The sequence below is a fragment of the Mesocricetus auratus genome, unplaced genomic scaffold (assembly GCF_017639785.1).
Source record: "Mesocricetus auratus isolate SY011 unplaced genomic scaffold, BCM_Maur_2.0 Super-Scaffold_100030, whole genome shotgun sequence".
In the NCBI taxonomy this organism is placed as follows: Eukaryota; Metazoa; Chordata; class Mammalia; order Rodentia; family Cricetidae; genus Mesocricetus; species Mesocricetus auratus.
In genome coordinates this window covers 7,426,829-7,445,342 of record NW_024429211.1, presented here as the reverse complement: position 1 = coordinate 7,445,342, position 18,514 = coordinate 7,426,829, and the positions used below count along the sequence as shown (strand labels likewise).

The window sequence follows — 18,514 nt, the reverse complement described above, 5'->3', positions numbered from 1 at the left end:
AAGTCTCCGGAGCAAAATCTTACTGGAACTGAACTGTAATGCTCCATATTGGAAACATTGGGTTCTTTTGCTGTTTGAATATGACTCATCTGTTGAAGTGTCAGGACCTGGTGGATCCTGAGAGCATCTATTGATGGGGTCATCACCTGATGCTCTTTAAGTAATTATTTATTTACTTAACTACCACCACCTGTGTCTCCATCTCTGCTCCTATAAGCAAGCACTCTCCCATAAACACTGCTGTGAGCAATCCCAGCAAAAGTCATCGGTACACCAATAGCTTTGGTCTGTTGTTGGTTTCCTATCTGGGATGAGTACTTGTTTGCTTATGCCTACCAGAAATAGTGTCACTCAACAATGTGGTGTATTGCTTCCCTCCAAGCTGACACACATAGATCAAGATTCTGCATCTAGTTCTTTCCCCAGTGTGCCACTGAAGGCGATGACATTCTGTCTTGATGACTTTGCTATTGCTGTGACCATACACGATGACCAAGGCAACAGAAAGCGTTTAATTTGTCTTGACCAATTGAGAGCTTATATCGTGACTTACCATCCCGAGGTAGACAGGGCCAGAAAGCAATGGGAATTGGGTGAATCTTTCGAAACCACAAAGCCTGCCCCCGTTGACTTACTTCCAAACAAGGCCACGCCTCCTAATCCTTCCCAAACAGATCCACCAACTGGCCACAAAGTATTCCAACATAGGAGCCTGTGGGTATCATTCTCATTCAAACCCCCGTTTGCAACTTGTGAAGGCGGCCCTCTAAGGTGGCATTGCTAAGATAAAAGCAATGTTGTGAGGAACTGACACCTTTATCTGCAACACTTTATTTCTTCAAAGTAAAACAAATAAAAAGTGCTGAGACAAAGGCAATGACGCATTCAACCTTCCTCCCATGCATGTGAGCAGAGTTCTGTAGGTTCCATGGTGTAGTTAGCTCACTGGGCCCCTCCCTGCTTTTCTTATCACCTATGTCTTAATAGAGCAGGTCTTTTTATTGCCTGACACCTCTCACTCACTTCAGCACAGCTTGGCATTGTTTGCTGGATAAGTTGTGTTAGGCAGTGGAAGGTTTACTCTTCGTGCCATGCATTTCTTTCAGACTGAGTAAGGTTTCCATCATCTCTCCGAGTCTCAGTCCTCTGTGTCTTGTTCCAATCCTTTGTCTTTTGGTCTTTTCAAATAGTGTTTCCTGGACTGGAGAAATGGATGAGCAGTTAAGAGTACTGGCACCTATATGGTGACTCACAATCACCTATAACTCCAGTCCCAGCTGATCGACACCCTCTTCAGGCCTCTGAGGGTACCAGGTGCATGGCCATAATGAAGACAGAACATTCAAATGCACAAAAATAAAAAAAAATTCTTTTTAGTTTCTTAAAAAACACTATGCAAATAGGTTTTTAAATTTTCACGTGGATAACCTTAGCGGGTAGCAACTTTATTAATAGTATTATAGTGAGGACTATCTTATTTGTAATGCATATAAAACAGCTTTAGTATTTCGACCTGTAGCAGAGCCTAGTGGGTTCACCCTTGGATGAGTGCAAAGCCAATATGCACACAAGGCATTACAAGAGTGAAGACAGGTTTGCTATTTGTATAAGTAAAAAGAGCACCGGGAAAACTCCCAAAGCACCGTCTCCTTAAACAAAGGAGACAAAGGGATTTTATTAGGGAAGCTCATGCATATTCATGTACAGAAGAAAGAGTCATGTCTGACATAAAATGGATAAAAATGTGAATTAATCACAGCAGGTTACTTTCCTCAACTGTATGTTTACATCCTCTCCTGTCTACTGTCCTTCAGACACCGTTAGTACTTTCCTGTGTCCTCTAGTCACAGACTCCATCTCCCTGTCCCTCCTGTTGGGCCTCCCCCATCCTGAGGTGTGCCGTTGTCTCTCTCGGTGGAGGTAGGGTGACTCTCTTTGCCAAGGTGCTTGGATCTCCTTTGCCTTGGCTTGGTTGATTTTGCCTCCGGTACTTAGCTCTGTCTGTCCTGGTCCCTGCCCACACATGATTGCTAATGGAGACTGAGAATCCTAGGCTGGGCCTGTGCTTGCAGAGTATGATGGCAAATGTCACACAGAGGCTTGTGCTTCTGTGGTTTTAGCACCACGCGTGGAAGACGACACAGTGGTCCTCTGCACTTGATGGGGGTGTAAGTGTGGAGTGATGGCGGTGGGGTAGGAATGGCCGTAGGCACGGCTGCCCCGTTATTAGGGTAAGGGCTTTTTTTTGGTTTTTGTTTCTGTGACTAAGAGAGAGGAAGTATCCAGGTGCATCTGGAAGGGTTCAGAGCAGAGACGAAGAGAAAACAGACTGGGCACGGCCAGTTCTAAAGAATAGCGGGGATAGTGAGATAGCAAGAGATAGAGAATAGAGCAGAGCAGAGCAACACACGCACACACACGCACACACACACACGCACACGCATACACGCACAGAGAGACACACACACGCACACACACAGAGACACACACACGCGTACACGCACACACACGCACGCATGCAAACACACACACATGCATGCACACAGAGAGAGGCACACACATGCACACACACACACGCACACAGAGAGAGAGGCGCGCACACACACACAGACACACACACACGCACATACGCACGCACACATGCACACACAGAGAGACACACGCACATATGCATGCACACATGCACACAGAGAGAGACACACACACACACGCACACACACGCACACAGAGAGAGACACACATGTGCGCGCACACACGCACACAGAGAGAGGCACACACATGCACACACACAGAGACACACACACACGCACACACATGCACACAGAGACACACACACGCACGCACACACACGCACACATACACGCACACACGCACACACACAGAGAAAGAGAGAAAGAGGAGGGAGAGGGAGAGAGAGAGAGAGGGAAGAATAACATTGGGAGAGACAGACAGCTGGAAAGAATGAGGAGTAGGGGAGGGAACGGAGAAGCGGTGGAGAAACCCTGTGGTCTACAATGAGGACTGCGGCTGGGGTAAAGGGAGGGTAGAGTGCTATCTAGCATGGACCCTGAAATATGTAGCAGGCACTTGTGATACCCAGGGAACCAGGAGGCCAGCGTGGGCTTTGGTATGCGATGGACAACCACAGGTAGCCATGGGGTCCCTTCTGCCACAGGTAACGGGAATGACTCCACCTGACAGCTGGGAGCCAGTTCCGCTAGTTCCTGAGGAACGCTGGCTTTTATCTAACCACCAGACATCGTTCAGTAGGCCAGCTTGAGCTCATTTCTAGACACGGACAGCTGGAGGAGACCTAACAGTGGGATTTCAGAACGCATGTGTTTCTCAGGGCCAGTTCGGGTGGAAACAGCCAGCTGCCTGTTGCTTCTCTTGATTTATTTTTATTTTTTTTACCTTTGCCGTCAGCAATAAGCTGCCTGGGAATTTTCCATTGCTTAATAAAAGATCAGAGCTTAAGAATCTGTTCTCTCCATCTTCCATTCTCTAACTGCCTGCCTCCCCCAGCAGAACCTTCCCCTGGACCAGCTGTGGTAAGCCAGAGCCCATGCCCCTAGGTTTCAGGGCTTGCCTCCTGGGCTCTTCCTCTCTAGACTCTGTTGTCCAAGCCCAGGTGTGTGACGTGAATACCTCCCACCCCCGTGAACCCACATTCTGCAGCTTCCCTCACAGATCTGGCTCCAACTCGCCGGCTGATCAGCGACGAGAGGGGCATCGGTGTTCCTGTTTGCAGAGAGTCCCTTCTAACTAGAGGCTCCTTCACCCTCTACACAGCCGTGGAGCCCACTGTACCCAGAATGTAAGGACCAAAGAGCCGGCAGATGCAGCTGCTGTTTCGAGGGAACTACCAGTTAGCACAAATGTAGTCGCAGAGCTAAGGGCTGCTTGGTGAGGGGCACACCTGCGGGAATCATTCCCTCAGAGCGGTGGTTCTCAGCCTTCCTAATGCTGCGGCCTTTAACGCAGAGTTCCTCATGGTGTGGTGACCCCCAATCTATGAAATTTCTTCATTGCTACTTCGCAGTTGTAAATTTTGATACCATTGGGAATCGCAGTGTGAATATCTGATACTCAGTTGGTCTTAGGCAACCCTTGTGAAACAGTCATTCCACCCCAAGGGGGTCACGGTTTGCAGGTTGAGAACCCCTGAGATACCAGGCTAAGGACAGAGTTCTCAGACCATCTCCTTTTGCTGAAGCCTCTTCTGTTTCATCTCCTTGGGTTGAACAGGAATGATTCTGTGGCCACTTTCAGGTAGAAAATGTTACTGTTTTTATACCCTGGGCTGAGTTCAAGTGACGACAATTTTTGCACGCAATTTTATAGCTTTTAAAAACGGGTCTCTTGGATATGCATCATTGTGTGTATTACTATTTAGCCCCAGTGTGAAAGTCGTGTTTTGAAGGCTCTCTTGCTCTTCAGCATCTTCTTCTTCTTCTTTTTTTTTTTTGTTTGTTTTTACGAGACAGGGTTTCTCTATTGTTTTCGAGGCTGTCGGTCCAGCCTGGCCTCGAACTCACAGAGATCCACCTGCCTCTGCCTCCCGAGTGCTGGGATTAAAGGCGTGTGCCACCACCACCCAGCCTTCAGCATCTTCTTATCCCGGGTTTCTTTCCCAGGCCCAACAAGGAGGCACTCGAGCGGCTGTAGCTGTTGGCTGGAATAGCTGGCAGAGGGAAGAGCACTCGGAGGTGATAAAAGTCAAAAGTACTTCACATAAGCTTTTTCTTTGTGGTTTTCACTTGATGCCTTCTTTTTACTTGTTTTAGGGATTTTATTTTCAGAGACAGGGCTTCTCTGTATTGTTTTGGAGACTGTCCTGGAACTCGCTCTGTAGCACTGGATGCCATTTTTGTTTTTTAGCCTTTTCTTTTCTAAAATGTTCAGAAACAAAATAATATAGAGAGCCAAGCCAGGTCCAGTGGTCTGCAATTAGGTTAAATAACACAATGGTTACAGAGATGCATGGCTGTCTCTCTGTAGAGGGAGGAGCTGGGATTGAATCCCAGTATGCCATTTTTGAGAACTTAATAAAAGGCTATCCCTAAAGAAATACTGATGTAAGCAGCAAAGACACACGGTCTCTCCCATTAGCTTGGCAATGTGCGTTGCAAGCCTTCCCCATGGGTAGGTGATCAGCTAGTCTTCTGGCTGGGGAAGGTGGCGTTGGAGGGACATTGCAGGGCATATTTCTTTTCTTTTCTCTCTTCTTCCATTCTTTTATTTTCTTTCTTTATTTTTTTTGACTCATAGACTGGCAGCCATGTAGCCAGATTTGGATCCACATACTCTGCAAACCACTGTGGTATTCTTAGGGGACCAAGATTCTGATAAAAGGATAACCAGACTGTGTCTCACACATACACAGGACAGCAAGCTGTCAGTTATAGAAACACTCAGGTAGACGACACCTTAAAAACACAGCACACAGTTCTTACAGAAATGTCACAACCCGGCATGTTTCATTCGTTACAATGTCGAAAAACTTTTTCTATTGGAGGAGGGCCAGTGGCTATTGGTAGATCTCCCTGGAAACTGATGCGTCTGGCTGTGAACTCTGTTATGTGTCCTATCACAATTGCCATGGGTCTAGGGTGACTGCAGAGAGTAGTGGGGAGAGGTAGCTTTAGTGGGTATAGCCTCTGAGCAGACGCTTTTCATGATTTTGTTGTGAAACCCATCATTATTGTGTCTTCTTATGCCCGACTGTCATGGTCTGTTTGGTTCCTTTTTACATTTCTCTTGTGTATGTGTGTGTGGGGGCATGACAGTGGTGTGTGTGTGTGTGTGTGTGTGTGTGTGTGTGTGTGTGTGTGTGTGGTGTGTGTGTGTGTGTGGTGGTCAGAGATCAACTTGCCTGAGTCAGCTCTCTCCTAACATGTGGTTCTGGGAATCAAACGTGGGTCAACTGTTTTGGCAGCAAGCGCCCTTACCCTCACCAGCCTGCATCTGTCAACTGAAGTGACAGCAGACACATTGGAGGAGCGACTTGATGTGGGCTGAGATGATGTCTCATGGAGAATGTGACACTCGCAGAGTTTCACACACACTGGATTCGCGGTTTTTGGGCACCACACGAGACAAGGCATGACATCATCCATCGTGACCCACACAGGCAGCCTGGGCAGCTTCAAATGAGGAAACCTGGCTCTTCATCTGGCTAGAACCAGACGCAGACAGATGGAAGCACTCTCAAGGCTTTGAGCAAGCCAAAATTCACTTTGGCTTCCTTCCATGCATCTGGTGTTCCTTTAAAAAAAATACTTATTATTTTTTTTTAACAGTTTGGCTATTAAAAAAAAACTCTCTGAGAGCCAGTGAGATAGCTTGGGGCGTAAAGGCAATCGCCATCCAAGAATATAAGCCTGAACACCCCACTTTTATATTCAGAAACCACGTGAAGTTGGAGGGAAAGAACGGACTCCAATCCAGAACACACACACACACACACACACACACACACACACACACACACACACACACACACACACACACACGTAATGATAGCACAAGAATAACAGTAACAGCAACAATAAAACAAGGCCCCTTCGGTTCTGAAGGTCTGCCCCAGTGTGTACTTGTTACACATTTCTATGGCGTGTGGTTACAACGTCCTTTCCACCACAGGTCCCTGTGCTTGTGAACCTGAGCCAGGACCCCGACGTCCGTCTGCCTGCACTGCCGCTCATGTATGCCCTGGCCCTCGGCGCCTGCCTGGGAGGTAAGAAGTTTCCCTGTGGGGAACCACACTGGCACCATGGGACCCACGAAGACAGAGCTGGCAGGTAGCAAATCAAAGGTAAATTCAGGAGAACCCTCGTTAGGAGCAGCAAGGAAATGAAAAGGTGGCAAAAAAATCCCCCCAAAACAAAACAAACAAACAAAACAACAACAACATGGGCATACAGAAAAAACCGGGATCAGGTGGTCTGGCCTGTCAGATAAAGAAGTCACAGTTCTTGGGAAGCTCAAGAGTTTGTTATAACCGTTGGACAGGGAGGCGGGGTTATTTCATACATCTGCTCAGGGTACGAATAGGAGCAGTCTCTGTAGGGGACCAGTCTTCAGGCTGTAAACATCCAGGGAGAGAAAGTTATGGTGGACATTTTCTTTCTTTCTTTCTTTCTTTCTTTCTTTCTTTCTTTCTTTCTTTCTTTCTTTCTTTCTTTCTTTCTGTCCGTCTGTCTGTCTGTCTTTCTTTCTTTCAGATTTATTTATAATTATTATGAATATAACATCCTGTCTCCATGTATATCTACACGTCAGAAGAGGGCACCGGATCTCAATATGGATGGCTGTGAGCCACCATGTGGCTGCTGGGAATTGAACTCAGGGCCTCTGGAAGAGCAGCCAGTGCTCTTAACCTCTGAGCCATCTCTCCAGCCCAGTGGAAATTTTCTTTACACACTGCTATCATTCACAATCAGACGGAAAGAAGGCTTTGCTACCCCTCTGAGCCCCACCCGGGGAAGGCTTTGCTGCAGCCTGGGTCTGAGCTATTGGTGCCCACACAACAACATACTCACTCATGATTTCACTTGCTCCCTACAACTTCCCACGCTGCAGAGCCCGTGGTCTGACGACAATCACTGCTGACAGTTCTAAGCTAGCACGTTCTCTTTCTGCGCCTCCATGTAACGCTTTGTTTACGTCAGAAGAATCTCCGGTGGGCGTTCTCTCTCGTTCTCCTGCCTTCTTCTCTGGGCAAATGCATGGGCGAGTAGGGGCTATACTGAAAAGGAGGAAGGACGATGAAAGGTCAGACATGGGTGATGGGGAACTCTGTGTATATGTCAATAAAGCACTGTTGCCCAATAGGGAAGCAAGATAGGTGGGACTAGGAGTCCAGGAGGACTCTGGGTAGGAGAAGCACAGGGAGTCATCATGTAGCCTGCCAGAGAAGTAAGATGTCTGTCCAGTAAGAGAAATACTTAGATTAACAATTATGGGATAAATATTTAAGTCAAAGATAGCCAGTAAGAAACAAGCAAGGCCAACAGCTTCATAATTAATACAGCGGCCTGTGTGTTATTTGGGGACTACAACGTGGTAGAGCCCAGGCGACTGGTGGGGAAAAAACCAAGCGGCAGACAAGTAAAAGGCTCTCTCTACACATAGGTGTTGGGGCTGAAGTCTAAGGAAACTGTAATGTGAGTTAGGGTCTGTCAGATGAACTTGACCCCTGGTTAACACAGGAGGGCTGCAGATGTAGCTGTTTGGAGAGGAGTCAAGCTAGAGTCCTTATTTTCAGACAGCTCAATCTCCTGTGGGAAATACAGGTGGATTGTGGAGAATCTTAGATAAATACAGCAGGTGTATTTAACATTTTTTTGTTGCCTTCAGGCATGTCCATATAATCTAGTCTTCTGTGTTCTTTGACTTATCTGACTATCAAACCGGTAACTTTTTGGTACATTTTTCTGCTCATTTGTGAAGCTGGATTAACATCAGCTAGTGACACATCTATGACTTCAGGAAACAGCTAATTTATCCAATGCTGTGACAGAGGCTGAAATCTTATAAAAAGTGTGGGATAATTAAAAATTTCCCATCTGAGATACAGCTCCAGAAAACAACAACAGAGTTTCTTTCATGGATACATTGAACACCAGCAAGGGAAACAAGATCCAAGGACACTTTCAAATCCATCCCTTAAATGGGACTTTTAAAAAGTTCAGTAAAATTCAAACATGTGAATTACCTGCTATAATAACCTGGCATTGTGCTCTAGACTGGGGGTCCAGGCACTGCACCTAAGAATATCACAATGGGTATGTTCACAATGGATGTGTTCACAATGGATGTGTTCACAATGGATGTGTTCACAATGGGTGTGTTCACAATGGGTGTGTTCTCCCACGGTGGGAGGCCCTAAGCACATGGAGAAAGCCAGAGAGAGACTGCAATCAGAAGAGACAGCAGTGAGAAAAGGTGGCCTGAGGGAAGGGAGTTTTGATCAGGAGGTCTTCTGGGCTAGTCCGTGAAGGGTAGTCATGGAGGGAGTCTCCGGGACAGACATGATATGGACTAATTATAGGCTAATAAGCTAGAGTAGGCTAGACGCTGAGCACATCTAGGAAGCAGGTATCCAGCGAGACTAAGCAGTAAGGGGTTAAGCACCTTACTTAAACATAGTCATTGGAAAGAGCTCATTCCTGGCACACTAACCACTTACGATGCCAGGTGTTAAGTGTACACCAGATCTGCTGGGACCTGGTCTCTGTCTGTCACTGACTCAGGATTTTTGATTCAAAATACCTAAATTTACCCTTCGGACCACATTGAAGGGTGCCATTCAGTGTCACCAGAGACATTCACAGCACACATACTTCCTGTGTCATTCATACCCAGGCCCCTAGCTCTTCTCATCATTTTAGACAGAAACGCCAAAAGGAAGCAGTGACCTCATTAACCCCAGGTTTAACAATTTTGACGAACACTTACGTGGAGGCCGTGATTGGTTTTGGAAATGTAATCTCCGGTGTGAATTGGGAAGCACTGACCAGATCCTTGGAAGCTGAAACGTATTTTACCCACCTGATTCCTTTGGCTTCTTTTCCTGTTGCCTGAACTGTGACACAGGCAACTTAATAGAAGAAATGTTTATTCTTGCTCGGAGTTCAAGGCACGGTCATCATTCATGGTGGGGAATTAAGGTAACAGGAATTGGCGGTGTGGGCTGGCTAGCTCTTTGCCAACTCAAACACAAGCTAAAGTTATCAGTGAGGAGGGAGGTCACTAGAGAAAATGCCTCCATAAGATCAGGCTGCAGGCATGCCTGTAGGGAATTTTCTTAGTGATTGGGGGAAGGAGCAGTCCATCATGGGTAGGGTCACCCCTTGGCTGCTGGTCCTGGGTTCTATAACAAAGCAGGCTGAGCAAGCCACGGTGAGCAGGCCAGTAAGCAACATTCCCCCATGGCTTCTGCATCATCTCCTGCCTCCAGGTTCCTGTCCTGTTTGAGTTCCTGCCTCAACTTCCTTCAATATGGAAGTGTAAGTCAAATAAACCCACTCCTCCCCAACTTGCTTGAAGATGGAGGTTTTTGGTCCCCCCTGGTCCTGCAGCCGATTGGCCCCAAATAAACACCCGGATGCTATATTAATTATTAGACTGTTTGGCCGATGGCTTTGGCTTCTTAGTGGCTAGCTCTCTCTTAATTATTAACCCATAACTACTAATCTATTTATTTCTATGTGACCTCATCTTACCAGAGAATGCCTAGTGTGTCTCATCTTCCCCGTCTCTACGTGTCTCTCTGGCGGCTTCTCTCTGACTTCCTGTCCCCAGCCTTCTCCTGGCCTGGGCGCCCCGTCTATACTTCCTGCCTGACTACTGGCCAATCAGTGTGTTTTCATCAACCAATGAGAGAAACATATGTGTAGAAGGGCATCACTTGCTTTGGGTCACGGTGTTCATCATGGCAGTAGAAACCCTATGACACCACGTCTAGCCAGGTTCCATTGGCAGTCACGGAACAGAGAAATACAAGTACCGCTGCTCAGATATCCTTTCCACTTACACAGCCCAGGATCCCAGCCAGGGTATGGTGATACCCACAGTGGGTGGGTCTTCCTTCCTTAACTAAATATCCTTAGCACAATTGTCCCCCAAACTGCACATCTACAGGCCTGTCACCCAGACGATTTTTGGTTCTGTAAGCTTGACAATTAAGACTAATTTTCACATATGGCAAGGATGCCAAGTCTCATTTGCCAGGTCTCCAGACCCGGAACGAGACCAGGCAGACGGACAGATGGTCAGGAGTTAGTGTGGATGCATTCGAGAATAACACCCAGAGGAGGAGGTCTGGGCCAGCAAAACCATGGCTTGTGTGTTGCTACCTATTCAAGCCCCTTCAGATGCCCCGTGTCTATCCGCGAGAGCCCTAGACAGTCTTCAGCTCCTCCTTTTTGATGTTACTCTGGTGTCAGGAGCTTTGATTCGTGGTCAGGGCTTGTCAGCTGTCATCCCCGATGATACCACCACAGGCTTTCAGTCTCCTTGCCGTTGCTTTCTTCACAAGGACACCAGAACTCTTCCGTCTCTCTGTTTTTTGCGTTTCCAGTTTCAGAAGCATCATTTTTCTCCCCCTGATCACACACTGTAGCCACTCCAGAGCAGGGTTATCCACCCACTCAATAACCCTCGGGACAGAGAGGCTTTTCACCTACTGTTTCTGCGCTGATGTCAGGCCTGAGCTAAGCTGGTGGAGCCTGGGTTGTGCACTTGGAATACCGATGGCTCCAATTAGTGAGAAATAAGGGCTTTTGGGCTTGGCTGTGTAAGTCTTTCTTGACAAGGCACTATGGGTGCGTGTGGGGGTGGGGAGGGGTGGGAAGGATAATCTGATGGGAGAATTTTGCCTGGGTTCTTCACCCAGACTGTGAGGACTGGCCTTAATGCCTGTGTGCACAGCGTGTCCGTGTGTGGCACGTGCAGAAAGAGAGCTTACTCAAGAAAATGCTTATGTGGATAAAATGCTCATCGATGAATGGAATCAGGTTATGCTGTTGCTTCACTCGATGTTTCTGACGCTTCTCATCTGCCGAAAGAATTTCCTAGCCGATGTCTGAGCCTAGATTCCAGAGGCTCATGCCTGAGGCCATCCATGGTCATTTTTTTGCTTTGCTTGTCTTTTTCTCTAAAAGATGTATATTACCTGCTCCCAACATGGACCTTTTCTATTCCCCTTATCATCTATAGCACAGTGATAATACTATCTGTAAAGGAATCAGGCCACTTATGAACAGATAACTCATTTTCCTGTTGGCAATGTGTTTGTGTTCCCAGACGTTTTCAAAGCGTTGACTTTGATGGTGACAGTAATCATCACATCACAGCCTTTGAACAGAAGAGCGAGCAGAGATCAGCTTCCAGGACGAGCTTTGTTGTTACTTTATTCTGTAATTTCTGATTCCAGGTAATGGGACACTGATTGGAGCGTCTGCAAACGTTGTTTGTGCAGGAATTGCGGAGCAGCACGGGTACGGATTCTCTTTCATGGAGTTCTTCAGGTACTTTAAATATTAAACAGCAATCATTCAAAGCATCTCTGGGTATCAGGTTCTTAAACCAATGTAACAAAAGTGCACCAGTGCATGCTGGATATTCATGATTTGGTGATTAGAGACTTTGGGATAGGTGGCATTGGCTCAGATCAGGGCGCATCTGCTACTAAAATTAGCTTCGTCAATGGCTAAGAGATATTTGTATGCTTGCTGGACACTTGATGCTCTTACGTTTGGAAAATCTTAGTGGGAGCTGACCATTAAGGTGGCGTGCAAGGCATTGAAAAAAGATGCTAGCAAGGACTGCAGAAAACTAGGGTCACGCTAATCATGCTGGAAGTGGGTGTTTTGTGTGCGAGCACTCCACAGGAGGACTTCACAGAGATGGACCCAGTGTTGTCAGGAACACAGCTGATATCTACAAAAGGAAACCTGCTCCAGAGAAGCTGGGTTTGTTTCTGCTCTTGGTTGCCTGTGTGCCTCTGTTTCCAGGACCCCGGGCGCACTTCTCAAGCAGAGATGGGAGAGGAACAGGAGTAGTGGGAGAAATGGTCCTGCTAAAACGATCTTTATTTGGTGTTGAGTCGTGAGAGCGCGACTTGGTATATGCACAGCAATGGGCTTCTGCCAACCCTTACGTGAAGAATTCTAACATGTGTTTGGCTAAGTGGTAGAGAGACTATGGCTCTTGGGGACAGTCACCCCTACCCTAAGAAGCTTGTTCCTCCGAAATGATATGTTTGCCCAGGTCTGAGCTTGGACAAGAGCTCTGGCTGCCTGCTTGAGGATTCATGGGAAGCTGTCTTTGCCGGGCTGCGGTCGGAGCCAGTCAGCTTGTCTGGTTCGTTCCTGAGAGGAGTAGTGTGGATTGAGAAAGGGCTAGTTAAAGACTTTAAGAGAAGGGACAGAGACACAAGACAGTCAGGAGGGCAAATTTGGTCAATACTGAATGTCCCTAGTTTATTCTTCAACATCCTTAAATACCCAACCAGAAGTGGGGACAATGGCAGAAGACGTCTATTATCATGTATATGGAGCAAACAGATTTACTTCCCTTAATCCTCCAGGTATGGGCAGCCACACCTGTTATCCGGCCTGAGCCTTCAGGATCAAGAGTAAACACACCTGGACCCAAGTCTGTTGTTATTTAGATAAGACATCTGCTACCAAGGCTGGAAACATCCTGCCCATAGCCAAGTGTTTAGACCTTTATAGATCTAAGGACAGTTTCTAAACTCTCTGATCTTGAGGCAAGATGAAGCAAGCCCATTTTTATGGGGCCCTAACAAGGACTAAGAGTGGTATCTTAGTCTATGCAACATGCAACACTCTCTGGAGGACCAGATAAACTTGCAGAATAGGTATTGAGCAGTGAAATGGCGTGTTAGCTGCAGAGTGGAGAGTCTCAGAACCCAGTGACTGCTCTGCCTATGACAAGGATGCCTCTCAAGTTCAAATCTGGCTTGGAAGTCCTAGAAGATTCCCGGAGAGTCACTGCTATCCAGCTCATATTGGAAGGCAAAAGAGGCTGTTGTCTGACGTCTGCAGTGACTAGCCACAGATACACTCGCTGAAGAAGAAGAGAAGGTAGAGTGGTAGGCAACTTCTTTTTCTTTGAGTCCTTTATATGAGCACTAGGGTCAGGGCACTTCAGGGGCAGACCCCCGCTGCCTTCAGGAAATCCTCTTTGGAAATGTCCTCACAGACATACCCCGGGCTGTTACTCTTCTGCAATTGTAAATCCAGTCAAGTTGACGGTAAAGTTCAGTGATGTTTCCTTAAGTCCTCTGGATTATGATAATGACAGTCATAACTACTCCTAAGATGATATGGCTATCCCCTATACAACTGAGAATTCACTAATTCTTTCCACAGAATACTTGACAAAGTCTTTTGAGGAATACTTACTCTTTGTAGATCCCATAACATAAATAGGTTTAACAACACTGAAGGTCTGGCAGTTGGTGTTATGTTACATGGTAAAAGAATAGAAGAGAAAGAAAACATGGGTATTTACTTAATATATTTACACACACACACACACACATACACACACACATCTATTCTCTTTTAAACTTTGATTTTTTTATGTGTGTGTTTTGCCTGCATGTATGTATGTATGGGCAGCACATGCGTGCCTAGTCCTTAAGGAGGTCAGCATAGGACATTGGATCTCCTGGAACTGGCATTATAGATCGTTGTGAGTGTTGGGCATTGATCCTGGGTCCTCTGCAAGAACAAGTACTCTTAAGCACTGAACCATCTCTCCATCCCTACAAATAAATTTAAGTTTCTCATTTATTTTACATACCAACCACCATTTCCCTTCCCTCCTCTCTCCCTGTTCCCTCTCCCCTCCTCCCATCTATCCCCACCATCCACTCCTCCTCAGAAAGGGGCAGGCCTCCCATGGGAGTCAACAAAACATGGCATATCACATTAAGGCAGGACTAAGCTCCTCCCCTCCATCAAGGCTGCATGGGGAATGGGTTCCAAAAAGCCAGCTCATGTGCCAGGGACAGGTCCTGATCCCACTGCTAGAGGCCCCACAAACAGGCCAACCTATGCAACTGTCTCCCATATGCAGAGAGCCTAGATCAGTCCCATGCAGGCTCCCTAGTTGAGCTCCCATTAGCTCAGGTCAGCTGTCTCTGTGGTTTCCCTGTCAGGATCCTGAGAAACACTTAAAATAATTGTTCAACATCCTTAGCTATCAGGGAAATGCAAATCAAAATCACTCCGAGATACCATCTTATACCTTCCAGAATGGCTAAGATCAAAGGTATAAACACATTCTTAACAAAAGAGAAAAGAAACAATTAGAACAATTAGACTTACTGTTTAGATTGGGTTGTATTTCCCACTGAGCTTAACCACAAGGCACAGTAATAAAAAAGTGATGCCCTGTAAATTGCGTATGCTCCCTATATGTAATGTATTGTCTTTCCTCCAGCTGCTTGGGTCCCGGTGGTCCCGCTGCTGTCTCAGCTCCCAAATAACACACGAGACACTATATTAATCATGAAGCTGTTGGCCATTTGCTTTGATTTCTTATCAGCTAGCTCTGACTTAATTACTAACCCATAACTGCTAATCTGAGTATTTCCACGTGATCTTCTCTTACCAGAGAAGGGGTCCGGACCTCTTATTTCTCCTACATTGCGACTGACTGTGCCTCTGCTTCCCAGAATCCTCCTCGACTCCTAGTCCCACCTATCTTGCTTCCCTATTGGCCAACAGTGCTTTATTCATTAACCAAAGAGAGACATATACACAGAAGGGTTTCCCCTATCACCTATATAATCTCACTTCTGTTGTGACAGAAGTCCAGTTTCCCACAGGTCAGATGAATCAGTCACACCTGCCATGACTATAACTCCTACTTTATCCTGTTGACTCAAGGACATGAAGGATCCAAAGTAGCCATGAAGAAGTCTTAGTGTTCAATTTAGTGGAGAGAATATCATGTTTCCTTCTAGGAACCATGTCTTCTAGGCCGGCAAAGTAAAAGGCTGTTGGAGTAAGAAATAACAATTTTGCTAGGGTATGACTCTATTCATGGCCATGTCATCATGCAAAACCCAGGCAGTCCAAATTCAAAACTCTCCATAATATTTAAGTCCCAACAATTCCAAAGTCTAAAGTTTCTTCTGGGATTAAAAAGAAACTTTTAGCTAAGAGTCTGTTGTAAAACCAAAAAGGAAGTTATGTATTTCTGTTATGTAAAGGCACAGAATGAATAACCTGATGATAGCAAGGAAACAATAGACCAAAGCCAGGCAGAAACCCATCCTAGAAACAGCCCAGGCCTGTTATCTAGAACTCTGGATGGCATGATTCATGGTCTGCCTACCTGGGTTAGTTCAGCCCCTTCAACTCTGTTCCTCTTGGGACAGGCAATTTCTCGCCTTCAGCCTTCCTTTGTGAATGCCATATGTTTCTGGAATCTCTGATCACTTGGAGTGGTGGCGAAAACTTAGGCTTCAAATTTATAGTGTCTCCTGTAAGCGTTCTGGTGGATGGGACGGGACAGGTATTCTGGCACTCGGGAGTCACAGAATACTGAGTGTTACACAGCTCAGATGGGAAGGTATCCTGGAGCTTGGGAGTCACAGGATACTGAGTGTTACACAGCTCAGATGGGAAGGTGTCCTGGAGCTTGGGAGCCAAGGACACAGGTTGCAGTAAGCGTAGCAGCTTACAGCCCTGCCTCAGGGAAAGGCTTCCCCAGTGTATCAGCTCTGCTCTGTCTGGCAGGAGAAGGTCTTCCAGCTGGGGATGTTTGCCTAGTGTATCAGCTCTGCTCTGGCAGGAGAGGGCCTCCCAGTGAAGTTGAAGTTGCATTCCTGGGAGAGTGGAGAAGGGAGTGAGACAACTCTGCTCTGCAGGGGAAGTTTTCCTCCGCAGAAGTGTTACAGCCCAGCTCGCTCTGCCCTGCCCAGGGTCGTCTCTGCTCTGCTGCAAAAGAAGGTCTTCACCCAAAACTCATCCAAGGGGTGTACTGGGAGGGAAGAATTCAGGAGAGTGGCTGCCCTCTGCTGGAATAGAGGAAGCAGCTGCATAGCCACAAGCTGAGCAGACACAGGGTTTATATAGGGATTCTTGGGGTGGGGGTAGTGTTTCCAGGGTGGGGATTGGTCAGATTTTAATCTCCTGCTCAGGGATTGGCTAGTTTTCTGCACAGGGTTAGGGTTAGATTTGGCTCGGGTTTCAGGGCCAAAGTGTGTTTCTTTCTCTGGTCCTTTTTAGCCTTTTGGCTCTAGTTTTAGGGCCAGGGTACATTTCTTTCACTGACTCTGATTCCAGGGACAAAGTGTATTTCTTCGGCACTGATTTCAGGATCAGGGTGCATCTCTTTGGTTTTGGAGAGAGGGCCAAAGTGTGTTTGTTTGGCTCTGCTCAGGGTGTGTGTCTTTGGCTCTGCTCAGGGTGTGTTTCCTTGGCTCTGCTCATGGTGTGTTTGTTTGGCTCTGCTCAGGGTGTGTTTCTTTGGCTCCTTTCAGGGTTGTTTCTTTGGCTCTGCTCAGGGTGTGTCTTTGGCTCTGCTCAGGGTGTGTGTCTTTGGCTCTGCTCAGGGTGTGTTTCTTTGGCTCCTTTCAGGGTGTGTTTCTTTGGCTCCTTTCAGGGTGTTTTTGTTTGGCTCTGCTCAGGGTGTGTTTGTTTGGCTCCTTTCAGGGTGTGTGTCTTTGGCTCTGCTCAGGGTGTGTTTCTTTGGCTCCTTTCAGGGTGTGTTTGTTTGGCTCCTTTCAGGGTGTGTCTTTGGCTCTGCTCAGGGTGTGTTTCTTTGGCTCCTTTCAGGGTGTGTTTCCTTGGCTCTGCCCAGGGTGTGTTTCTTTGGCTCTGCTCAGGGTGTGTCTTTGGCTCTGCTCAGGGTGTTTCTTTGGCTCTGCCCAGGGTGTGTTTCTTTGGCTGGTTCTTTCTCCCTATATCTCCTTTCAGGAAACCCAGCCCTTTCGTACATTTCCTTGCCTCACAGCCTTCTGAAACCTTGGATCTGAGCTTTAATAACCCATGTCCTTTCCTCATGGATGCCTGCAAAGTCAGCATGGTGTGGGTGACGATTTCAAGTCCTGTTGACACAAGTGACATCATTGGCTTTTTCCTGCTGTGGTCCTGAGGGCTGAGGCAGCTGAACCTGGACCAGAAGTCTTCTGGGCAGTTGTTTGTGAGCAGGGATCCCTTTTCGTACCGTTCTCTGAGCAGGCCCCTTACTGATGAGTTTGCATTGCCACAGTGTGGCTTTTGATAGGGCCCTGCCAGCAGGACAACATGTCTGTTCTCCCAGTGTAGAGCTTGAGGTCTCCCTTTGTAGGTGATAATCTTCTTAACATTACAGCTCTTTTGTCGGAGCCCACGGAACCCACTTTGTTTGAGACATTATACTTATTTAAGTCCCTTTCATCACCAAACTGCACACTTCCCCTATCTATCTATCTATCTATCTATCTATCTATCTATCTATCTATCATCTATCTATCTATCATGTATGTAGTCTATCTATCTATTTTTTGCTCTACCTTTGCATTAATTGTGAACCTGGCTAAGACCAGTGAGAGCCAGCAAGTCTGCAGTCCCCAAGGTTGTCCTGCCTTGAAATGTCCTCTAGCAAGCAAATTAGTCACTTGCATTGAAATTTGGCTTCATTAAAATTCTTAAGTGGGAAAAATACAGTCAGATGCTCTGCTTGCAACATTTCACAAAGGACCTGCGGTGTGACTTCCAGAAGAGTCCTTTCTCCCCTGAAACCTCATGAGCACTGTTATTAGTATCTGAGTTTATATCAGCATTCTTCTACATTCCCAATCCGTTAAAATCTGCTGCTCACAGCATTCTGGAGCAGTTCTAGGCCACAGCTCCAAACTCTCATACATTCTCCCACACCCAAAGTCTCCCAAACAACAAACCTTCTATATGATTTACTAGATTAGTTTGCTCACTAGGCCTTGGTTATCCAACGTTGTCCACCTACACACTAGAAAGGCACA

The 18,514-nt window shown here is 46.7% G+C and overlaps 1 protein-coding gene across 1 annotated transcript in view; it reads left to right on the top strand.

Annotated features, from left to right (window-relative positions):
• Positions 1 to 13,678, top strand: part of Oca2 (OCA2 melanosomal transmembrane protein) — a 176,751-nt gene extending 163,073 nt beyond the window's left edge. Inside the window, 3 exon segments of the mRNA XM_040733342.1 lie at positions 6,646 to 6,739; positions 11,942 to 12,035; positions 13,097 to 13,678. Coding sequence (XP_040589276.1) covers positions 6,646 to 6,739; positions 11,942 to 12,035; positions 13,097 to 13,148 — 240 coding nt within the window. The 3' untranslated portion in view covers positions 13,149 to 13,678.
• Positions 13,679 to 18,514: the final 4,836 nt, after the last annotated feature.